The sequence below is a fragment of the Podarcis vaucheri genome, assembly GCF_965113315.1.
Source record: "Podarcis vaucheri genome assembly, chromosome: 1".
Classification (NCBI taxonomy): domain Eukaryota; kingdom Metazoa; phylum Chordata; class Lepidosauria; order Squamata; family Lacertidae; genus Podarcis; species Podarcis vaucheri.
In genome coordinates this window covers 15,565,846-15,577,079 of record NC_138759.1, presented here as the reverse complement: position 1 = coordinate 15,577,079, position 11,234 = coordinate 15,565,846, and the positions used below count along the sequence as shown (strand labels likewise).

The window sequence follows — 11,234 nt, the reverse complement described above, 5'->3', positions numbered from 1 at the left end:
ATGATCTCCCTTGGGAGGTGGTGGACTCTCCTGCCTTGGAGGTTTTTAAGCAGAGGTTGGATGGCCATCATAGATGCTTTAGTTGAGATTCCTGCATTGCAGAGGGGCTGGACTAGATGACCCCGGGGCTCTCTTCCAACTGATTCGCTGATCCTCTCATCTCAAGTTTTGACCATCGCTTTAGTTTCATGCAGTTACTTTTCATATCAAAATTCAAGAGAACAGAATCGGCACGACCTTTAAAAGGATTTAGAGAGGTACATTTTACGTTCTTGCTCCTTAACATAACTCCCGACCCTCTTATCGCGTCTTCACGTTACGAAGCGAGGCGAGCAAGAACCGCGCTCCCTCCCCTCCCCCCCCCATGTGCCAGGCACAGACTCATTCTTCCCCCTCAGCTTGAACTCTCGCGAGACTCTGGTCCCGTCTTGTAAACGCGATGTCCTTTCGGGCGCTGGTAGTTCTTCGATCGTAGCGGCCGGCCGGGGAGGTGGCGCGTGGGGGGGGGGGGAATGTTGAGAGAGAGAGAGGGAAGAGACGTGAGGAGGGGGAGGTCACCAAGCGCCATGACAGACAGGAGCCCGGAACCAATGAGACGGGCCGAAGTCAAAGCGCGCAGCCAATACCGCGGCGGGGTGGGCGCGTCCTCGCCGGCGGCTGATTGATCTCAGCCTTGGCGACGGCGTTGTTCAGTCGGAGCGAGAACATTCTAGAGGTAAGTGCTCGGCGGCCATTATGGCCTGCCCCCTACCCCTCCTCACCCCCCCCACCGCCCTACGATCGCGCGCGAGCTCCCAGTTTAAAGAAAAAAGCGCCTCGGTTGCCTCTACGGCAGGTTTTGCCGAGCCTTGAGGTGCGCGCGCGCCGTTCCTCCGCCCCCCTCCCTCCGCGGCTTCGCGCGCCACCCGCGCGCGCGCGCCCCCGCCGCCAACCCCATCTAACAATGCTGCCTCAGCTGACTGTATTTCCCTCCCGGCAGAGCAACCGGCACGGCCGCTCCCGCTGATCCCGCCCGCCTCAGGACGCTCGGACCCCCCCTCCCCTCTTCCTGGCGGTTGCGGCGCCGGCCTCCTCCGCCCTCGACCACCGGACACAAGAAGAGAGCGGCTATCTAGATATCTATATTTAAGTAATATACGTCTAATTTGAAAGGACTGCAGGAGGAAGGGGAGCAGGAGGAGGAGAGGAAGGCGAAGAAGAAGAAACACCACACCGCCCCCTTCCAGCGTCCGGGTGCTCGGTGGCTACACCTCTCTCTTCCCCCCCTCAACCCCCCGACGTCGCTCATCGTTTCTCCTCAACACCGATTCGGCCTTCGTCACAGCCCCGGGCGAGCAGCGTTGGGTTTATGTCTGTATTGGACGAAAACGGTGAGTCGCGAGGGAGGCGGCGGCCGTTTGAACAAGCGTGGGGGGGCTTGAAGGGGCTCCCTCTCCTGAGGGGACGCGGCGGTTGGGAAATCCGGGTCGGGGTGGTTTTGTGGAAAGGCGAAGCGGGGCCTCAAGAGGGAAAGGAACTGGAGGTGGGGAAAGGAGTTGGGTTGGCGCGGGGGGGGGGGGACGACGACAGCGAGGGCGGCGGCCATGGGGCAGAGGCCTCTGGGGCCCCTTTTCGTAAGGGTTTTTCACTTAAATGCGTCGCTATGATAACAATAAGCCCCTCTTCTCGTTCTCTGGGGGGGGGGTCTGAGAGCGATTCCGCGGTAGGATAGTGGGGCGGTAAGATGAGGGCGAAGGAGTGTATAATAAAGACGGTGGTCGCCGCTGCGCTTTTTTATCCAGGGTTCTTCTCTTCTCCCCCCCCCCCACGGTCGCGGGTTGCTCCACAAGATGGCGGCTGCCAGGTCTACCGCGCCTCCCTCCCTCGTGATGCTGGGCGGAGGGAGGGGCGGCGAGGGAGACGCGGTGGTTGGGGAGAGTGCGCGCTCTGTGGCGCAGTTCCTAAACCCGCAGCGCCGGGAGGGTGGCGGAGGGCGAGGGCTCCTTTCTTTCTCTCTGTCGGTCGGTCTGTCTCTTTCTCTCCCGATGCCTCTCTTTTTCCCGGGTTCAGAGAGCGACGCGGGGCGGGGGAGAGGAGATCGGAGGGAGGGGAAAGGAGGAGAAGCGCCTGCGCGGCACGCTGCCTCCCCTCGTATTTAAGGCTGACTCAGTGCTTAATTGCTGCATTTCTGAGTCATTCCGACGCCTGGGTGAAGGGGAGGTGGGGTTTTTTGGGCTTTTGGTTTTTGTTTTTTTATTAAGCCAAAGGGAGGGAGGGAGCGGAAGTGCTCTTTATACGCGAAGGCCTCGTGGCGTGTGAATGGCTTTTCTCCCCAGCAGGTAAAAGCATCACGTTTTCTATTTCCTCCAGGTTCCAAAGTATTTAGTATAAGGGTTTTGCTCCCCCACCCTCGTATTTTTGTTTCTTTTTTTTACTTCGGATTTTTTTTGGGGGGGTTCATGCTTCTGCAGGCACGTGTTTAGGTCATGTGGTGGAAAGGGTGGGAGAGCAAAGTTCCATGCTTGAAACCGTATCTGCTGTGTTACTGGTGGTTTTGGCGTAAACAGCTTTGATTCGCTTAAATAAGCACAGGCAATTGTTCTTTATGGCAGGGGACTTGTGTAATGAGGTGGTTCAGATAAATTTTAGTGGTGCTGATTAAGTAGGTATGGCCCCACTCCAACATTCGCTTACTAGCACAGTATACCCTTGAGGATACAAGAGACTTAAAATATGTAGGAGGTGCCTTTCATATGAACTCCCACTGAGAGCAAGTGCAGGTTCAACGTTAACATTAACTGGATAGCTCAGTTGGTAAAGGTTTAATGAAAATATCCACCTGCTAAATAGGTGCAGAGTGACTATGCAATGGCATGTGACAAGTTATTACTGTTTCAAAGTAAACGTAAGAGTCAACGTGCAACATAAAAAGCTTATAATTGTACCAAGTTCACTGTTCTTGGCACAAGCAGGCATAATTCATTCGTGTTACTTTTACAGTTGTTTAGTTTTAATATTCTATCTGCCCATTTTTGTCAAGCAGCTTAACAACCAAATAGAGGATTTATATATATAAAACTTAGATAGTGTTTAATATTATAAAAAGTTGTTCTTCGCATATGATCGTTTAAAGATACAAAAGGTTCAGTGGACTATTTAGACTTGGCAATGCTGTGTTTTAAGAAAAAACAACAACAATGTAGCCTTGCTCACACATACTTTTAATTCTGTCTTGGGTGGCAAATGGAAAAAGTTAACAAATGACATTTTGCTAAAGTTGACCTAGCCCCTAAAATGGTTTTCAAGCACTATCTATTGGCATTGACTGAGTCTTGCATGAATGTTATCCAAAGTGCTACAGAAACTAAATCTTGCTTTTTTAATTTGCAGAGCTGTTGCGCAGCCATTGGTACCTGTATTGGGGAAATATAGCATACAAGCAAGAACCTCACAGCCTCGGTGGCGAAAAATTTTTCATGTCAGAGACCGAGAACTCTTGCAGTCGTTTATGTCATCACGTCTTCTCCAGACAGAAGATACCAAAAAGTTGCAATCAAAGATCTCTCCATCTTATTGATAAAGCTACTAATAAGCCAAAATGTCTGTCAATGTCAACCGCAGTGTTTCAGATCAGTTCTATCGCTACAAAATGCCCCGTCTGATTGCCAAGGTAGTTGCTGCAATATTTAAATTTCTTAAGGCCTAGCTTGAATTTTACCTTATTTAAAACTCCTGAAACAAAAGACTTATTGCTTGAATTGAACTGGGTTGAATAAGTATGTTTAACAAATATTCTCTTCCTAGGTTGAGGGCAAAGGAAATGGGATAAAGACAGTTATAGTCAACATGGTTGACGTTGCAAAGGCGCTTAATCGGCCTCCTACGTGTAAGTTGGTGCATAGACATTTTACTCTGCCATCCCTTCTTGTACAAGACACTAAAAACTTGCATATGTCCTTTGTTCTAACACTGCACAAATTTGACTTGCACAGAAAAATCAGGCCTTGCTCAGATTGCTCCTGTGTCAAATTTGTACATTCCAAGTGTACTAGTAATTGCCATGCATCAGCCAACATACATAACCTTGTCTTTTTGTCTCATGAAGTCAGTAGAAGCCCCTAAGGCGAGAAGGCAAATGTAAGGAAACAATGTACCGTGACATGATGAACAGTACTTTTAAGATGACACAATGTTAAGTTTCGTGCTGCCTTATATTTAACAAATAGCAGTACTGAGCTGGTTATAAGCAGCGCTCCTAAATGATGCTGTTGTGGGGAGGGAATTTTGACACTGGTCTTCAGATTGATAGTGAAACATGCTGTGGTTAAAAAAGAGTTCCAACTTCTTTTCTTACTGTTATTAATGTAGCAAGAGCCTGCTAATGTTTTAAACATAAATTGGGGTGGAAGAAAAGCCGTTGCAGAGCCGTAATAACTTTTTTTCTTTTATTAGATCCCACCAAATTTTTTGGTTGTGAGCTGGGAGCGCAGACCCAGTTTGATGTTAAGAATGACCGTTACATTGTCAATGGATCTCATGAGGCGAATAAGCTACAAGACATGTTGGATGGGTTCATTAAAAAATTTGTTCTCTGTCCTGAGTGTGAGAATCCCGAAACTGATCTGGTAGGTACTACTTTTAGAATGTTCACAGGTGTCTTTTAAAGACTGACAATATCGTTTGCAATGCATTGTCTGAAAGTTGCTAATGCTGGAATGCCACACATTTGTCTAGTCAGTGCCAGGATAAGAGGCTGCCTGTAAATCCTATCTGCAGTGCCAATAAGTTATTTAATTAAAAATAAGAAATGAAGTAAATATACAGCTGAGCTTTCACTGGAGGTTTCCTTTCCTTGCATAGCTTATGCTTCAGCATTTGTACCAGGGGACACAGTAATGTGAATTCATTGAATACATGACATTGCAATCCTATAGTTGCATATATAGAAGTCTTGCTGAACTCACTGGGCCTTTTGAATAGACATGTATTGGGATTGTACTGTCAGTTCTGAATTTTGAGTATGCTAGTTAAATTTTGTCAGATTTTTCCTCCTTGAGAATAGAAATCACACAAACCTAGCAAATTATAAGTTAACTGAATTCCTTTGCATAGAACAATTGGTTTTAGCTTGCTGTACAAGGGGCCAGTCCAAATGGAGTAGGGGTTTGGGGGGCGTGTTTGCGTGCCTCATGCATGTCTTGTCCTGGAACATTGGGTGCTTGAAAAGTGAAATGCAGCACCTTGAACTGAACCTAAAACTGCATTGCCTTCCCCAACTTGAAGTTCTGCTGAGATGCCTCCTTCTTGGGGGGCAGGGGAGTGCCAGCACTCCCAAAACTGTATCTCCCCATTGACTACTGTGCAAAGGAGCTTCTTCTGGTGTGTCACCATTTCAAGGTCTCGGAAACTTCCTGTTTCCTGAACCTCAAGAACTTGCTGGGGTTACCACACAAGAGGGAGAAGGGGCTCTTTTGCAAGGTAATAAGACCTTTGAACGTTGAGTTTTCCTTCCCCTCCAGGCTTTTAGAGTAGCAATGAAAAATTCTTACTTTGCATTTAGTGCCAAGGTAATTGGGAAAATGGCAGGCATTAAAACTACTACTTTTTTTTGACAGCATGTCAATCCTAAGAAACAAACCATTGGTAACTCTTGCAAAGCCTGTGGCTATCGAGGCATGCTTGACACAAACCATAAACTCTGCACATTCATCCTCAAAAACCCACCTGGTAAGTGAATGAATTCCTCTGGTTTTGGTGCACCAAAGGACAGATCATAAAATAGGCTGGCAGGCTACCATTCTTTGAAACTATTTTATGCAAGCAACACTCTGTGGCAGATAACTAGTTGTCTGCTTCAATTTAAGCTTGCTATAGTAAGCATAGTCTGACCTATTCCAGTGGCCTCTGTAGGTGAGGCCATCTGTTATATAGACTCTTGACATCCTAGCCATTGCTGTTATTCTCCATGAGCAAATTCTGTACATCCTGGTCTACATGAGATGAGAGCACTGCCTTCTAGTTTTCTATATTGTCACACAGAGTACTTTTTCTGTAACTGCAAGTAGCTGGTCAACCATTGTCAACACTTCGGGTTATGCTGGATCTAGAAGAGTTTAGTTCTGTAACACACACAATTAGTAGCACTCTGAATGTTAACTTAGAGGTGATTTTTTTGGTATTTCTTTTGGTGTCTGACTCAGAGTCAGGTGTTTTCCATGTGTCTTTTCTAAAAGGCAGCCTCACAGTGTTGGCTTGAGAAAAAGCTATTGCCCCAAAAGACATATTAAGCAGTCTTGTCAGCCCCTGGTTCAGATGAAACTAAGATTATGCTCACCTGAAAACAGTGAAGTAAAATTTCATAAGCTATATTTAGAGGTGTTGGGACAGCTGTGACTGAAACGTCAGATGAAACTGTTTGAAAGCAGCTATTGAATGAAGACTTGTTAATGTTTGCAGAGAGCAGTGAGACTGGTACAGGCAAGAAAGAGAAAGAAAAGAAGAATAGAAAAGGCAAGGATAAAGAGAATGGTTCTGTGTCTAATACTGAGACACCATCCCCACAGTCAGCAGCACCAGAAGAGCTTAGTCCTCCACATGTGGTAAGTACACATGCTCAAATTGAATGAGAGAGAAATGTCTTGATCAGAACATATTCCAGGTCATTGCTTACCTATATATGAGAGGTGTGTGTAAGTGTGTCAAAGTGGTTCTTTGTGTTACATTTATGTTCTCACTTGTTGCATTAAACACTTTGACTTTTCAGGATGGTGATGATGATGACTGGGGTGAAGACACAACCGAAGAAGCCCAGAGGCGCAGAATGGATGAAATCAGTGATCATGCAAAAGTTCTCACCCTGACTGATGACCTAGAAAGGACTATTGAAGAAAGAGTTAATATACTATTTGACTTTGTTAAGGTAAAAAAGGATATTAGTGTGCTCCTGTTGTGCTGAAATGACATAACCTTTTAACTAGAGTAGCTGGCTCATTCATTAAGTGAACTAACTATTAAGGAATTCAGGTATAGACAGCATGGTTGCAAGTATAGTAGCATGTTTTTTATATTTTCAGAAAAAGAAGGAAGAAGGTGTCATAGAAACATCTGATAAAGATATAGTGGCTGAAGCAGAAAGACTGGATGTCAAAGCTATGGGACCCCTGGTATTGACTGAAGTCCTCTTTGATGAAAAGATCAGAGAGCAGATAAAGAAGTACAGGCGACATTTCTTGCGTGTAAGTTCTACCAGTGATTTATCATACACCTAAAACATGGTGAAACAACAGCATTTAGAACTCAAAATTAGAGTGACATACCATCAAGCTGCAAGCTGTATTCTGTTTCAACAATTGATTTATTTGCAAAACTCCAAAAAGTTAGTTACACATACCTTCCCTCGTTAGCCGTCTCGTGGTTTCTATGCTGGGTGATTGGCCAATGGCCTGTGTGTCTGGTATGGAAATACTGTGGGTGGTTCAAAGTGGATGGAGTATTCCATGCCTCTGCAGGCAGCCCACTGATTTTCATCACTGGATGCGGAGAAGGCAAAGCATCCTTCCAGCCCCAAAGTAAAATTCAAGTGTTCTCTTGCTACAGCTTGCTGATTGGTTTGGGTAAACCCCGAGTTGCGTATTGCAGTCTGGAAAGTGGCTAATAAGGCTCGTGTATGCAAATGGATTTCTGTTCCCTAATCCATCCCAATTCATTTCACAGTTCTGCCACAACAACAAGAAGGCTCAAAGATACCTTCTTCATGGCCTGGAGTGTGTGGTAGCCATGCATCAGTCTCAGCTGATTTCTAAAATTCCGCATATCCTGAAGGAAATGTATGATGCGGATCTTCTGGAAGAGGAGGTCATTCTGAGCTGGGCGGAAAAGGTCTGTATTATATAGCAAGATAAATCTCACAAATAATCAAACTTGTAAATATACACCTGTTTGAATGGCAGTAGTGGCCTTTTATGAATTGTGTGATTATGCAGCAGGATTTTGCTCTTCAAAAGAGTACAGAGGGAGGGAAGATGGTAGCCTGGGAAGGGGGATGAGAAAACTTGTATATTGGTGCATAGGATCCTCCCTTGCAAAGTTTGGGGGTAATAATTCAAACATTAATTTCTCATTCATGTAGAATTGTATGCACTGACTGACCCACGCTCCTCTGTCACATTTCCAGCCCAACTGCCCTCCATAATATGGGGAGAAGCAAACCTCAGCAACATGAGGCCTACTGTATTCATAGATATTCTCCTTTCATCTGTTTGGCTCCCTAGCACATTTTTTGTATTCTTCCCCCTGTTTTTTTAAGGAACTGGTGAAGCTCCTACTTTGGATCCCATATGAACTTTTAAATACATTAAGTCCCAAGTTGTTCATTAAATGTTGAGGTAAGGAAACAATGCAGTGCATAGAATTGACATCAGTCTTCTCTTGTAGGCCTCGAAGAAATATGTCTCTAAAGAGCTTGCCAAAGAAATTCGTGTCAAAGCAGAACCCTTCATTAAATGGCTGAAAGAAGCTGAAGAGGAGTCATCTGGCAATGAGGAGGAAGAGGATGAAGATGAAAATATTGAAGTATGTGTTAAACTCAGCTTTGAAAAGTTGGTTAAATCTATCTTTTAAAATATCTGTAGCAATAACCTAATGGCAACTAAGTCTTTGATTTGAAACAGGATTTTGTACTCCCATGCAGGTATATTTACTGTAGTAGCCATCTACATTTAGAATACCTCAAGCTTGTTGACTTCATTGCACTAATGAAACCTACTTCTTTGTGCAGGTGGTGTACTCCAAGACGGCCAGTGTACCTAAGGTTGAAACTGTGAAGCCTGCAAACAACAAGGAAGAGGACATTGATATTGATGCTATTTAAAGTGAATCAATCTAGTTTCCAGTGTTACAGTGCATATCTCTCTGCATCTCTTACCGGAAGTGCAACATGTGTGCACAAGCTGTAATAGCTAAACATCGTGCTACACTTCTTGAACTCAAAATGTATCTTACCATGACTGGTATTGTAACTAAGTTTAACAGATGAGAGGAGTTAATACACCAGCAAACTGATCAAAGTTTGCTGTACAGCATGTTTCTTTTAAACTTTGTCTTGGACATAAATACTTGGAGCACATTTATACAGTTGTGAAAAATAAAGGATTTGGTTTTGGAATCTTCAGTTATGACACATTCCTGGTAGTTCTTCACGGACAACATTGGGTTAATGTGGCAAAGAAACACATCTAGAATGGGACTCACTGGGGTGGGCTTGATCTTGCTTGTATCATTGGATGAGGTTTGGTCTACCTGTACAACTCGTTACTTACATTTGCTGCCAAACCTGCTGTGGAGGAGGAGAACTACTGTTGGTGGAACAAAATTTTCACCACCATCCTGACACTTCAGCAGCCTTCCTCATGTCATCCTAATTTCAGTTATTGGGCCCATTCAAAATGAATACTTCCAGACTCTTGGAACATTATGTAAAAATGGATTGAAGATAAAAAGGATCACAACTGACATGTAGAAAAAATATAGATCTCTTGAAATGTCTGTCATGTAGCCTGTAAGTAGCTATTGATTTCTCAGATTAGGTCTTTAAGAATGGGAATAGGTCCCTTTTTGAAATTATTTCCCCCCAAAACATTTCAATGTTAACTGAATAAGGACTCATTCTATGTTAGCGACACAAATCAAGGGCGCTTTTTTAAATGAGAAGAACATGAGTTTCTTGAAAAATACGAATGGAAAGCATAAACTACTTTGCAGCTGCTGCACTCCTAAGGATAGTATTTTGCCCTCTTGGGGAGTGCAAATTTGAGTGCCAGACCTCTTCCAAACATGCGGGATTAAAACTGGCTTCTGGGGAAATTCCTTGTTCTTTAAACAAGTCTGCACATGTCCATAAAACAACACTTTACCTTGAAGTTTTGGTTGTCTCCATTTGTAGTGGGGTGGATGATAGTATTCAGTTCCCTTCATTGTTGTACAGGTGCTATTTTAAACCCAAATAGGTCACTACAATATGTCCACTAAGGAACACATTTTATGTACTACAAGTATCAGGTTCACATACATCAGAATATGTCTTATGAAAGCTGAAACTAATGTCAGTAGATTTATTTAGCATTGCACTGTTAAAAAACATTTGGAGATCCAGCAACTCCTTTACTAAACGTTCTTGCAATTATATATTTGCTCAAAAGTTTTGAGGAAACACTTCATTTAACAAATTGGCCAAAGAGCAATCGTAGAATTGTCCAGTTGGAAGGTACCTGAGGATCATCTAGTCCAACCTTCTGCAATGCAAGGAATCTCAACTAAAGCATCCATGACAGATGGCCAGCCAACCTGCTTAAAAATAGGAGAGTCCACCATCTCTTAAGGGAGTATGAGCTCTTGCCATCAGAAAGTTCTTACTGATGTTTAGAAACAAGCTTTTGAAAATTATTTTTAGCCTCTTGCAAGCCTGAGCTCATTCTGAGTGTTGGCCCGTCTGACCTCCCTGAACCGTGGCTACTCGTGTATACCCTTCGCGATCTCTCAATTCTTCCATTTCTTATAATGCCTTTAAATCTCTGCTCATTTGTAAGCTGCTTGTGGAACCACACCAGTTTCTTTTAGATGCCTCTCACTTTTCTTTATGGAGGGAAGCTTTTAATGTTTGATGTATCACAGTATTTTAATCTTTTAGAAGCCGCCCAGAGTGGTTGGGGAAACCCAGCCAGATGGGCGGGGTATAAATAATAAATTATTATTATTATTATAATTCCCTGCATTTGTGTCTTCAGTATTTCACCTTTAGGGATGCGTGTGGCGCTGTGGGTTAAACCACAGAGCCTAGGGCTTGCTGATCAGAAGGTTGGCGGTTCAAATCCCCACGACGGCGGTTCAAATCCCTGCGACGGGGTGAGCTCCTGTTGCTTGGTCCCTGCTCCTGCCAACCTAGCAGTTCGAAAGCACGTCAAAGTGCAAGTAGATAAATAGGTACCACTCCAGCCAATAAAGCGAGATGAGCGCCACAACCCCAGAGTCGGCCACGACTGGACTTAACGGTCAGGGGTCCCTTTACCCTTATTTCACCTTTAAGAAACTAACTCCCTTCTCCTGAGCATTTACCATGGAATCTTGCCCAGTAGTTTCTTAAGCTTTTTGAAAGCAGCCTAAAAGTCCTGAGTCCATGTTTGACTATACTCTGCTTTCCCTCGCCTGTGTATAATGAAAACGCATGACATGATCGCTTCCTCCCAAGGTTCCCAGTACAG

General features: G+C 44.3%; 1 protein-coding gene across 4 annotated transcripts; it reads left to right on the top strand.

Moving 5' to 3' along the window:
• The first annotated feature begins 562 nt into the window (after nt 1-562).
• Nucleotides 563-9,148, top strand: EIF5 (eukaryotic translation initiation factor 5). 4 transcript variants are annotated; one of them, XM_082237542.1, is made up of 12 exons: nt 563-715; nt 1,153-1,370; nt 3,370-3,649; nt 3,784-3,865; nt 4,432-4,604; nt 5,595-5,706; nt 6,436-6,578; nt 6,743-6,898; nt 7,053-7,214; nt 7,693-7,857; nt 8,413-8,550; nt 8,756-9,148. In XM_082237542.1, the coding sequence occupies exons 3-12, from the start codon at nt 3,578-3,580 to the stop codon at nt 8,846-8,848; spliced, it is 1,296 nt and encodes a 431-aa protein (XP_082093668.1). In that variant the 5' UTR covers nt 563-715; nt 1,153-1,370; nt 3,370-3,577; the 3' UTR covers nt 8,849-9,148. The 4 variants fall into 4 exon arrangements, with proteins under 4 accessions (XP_082093668.1, XP_082093667.1, XP_082093666.1 ...); XM_082237541.1 differs by having other exon boundaries at nt 569-715; nt 980-1,370; XM_082237540.1 differs by lacking the exon at nt 563-715 and having other exon boundaries at nt 936-1,370.
• Nucleotides 9,149-11,234: the final 2,086 nt, after the last annotated feature.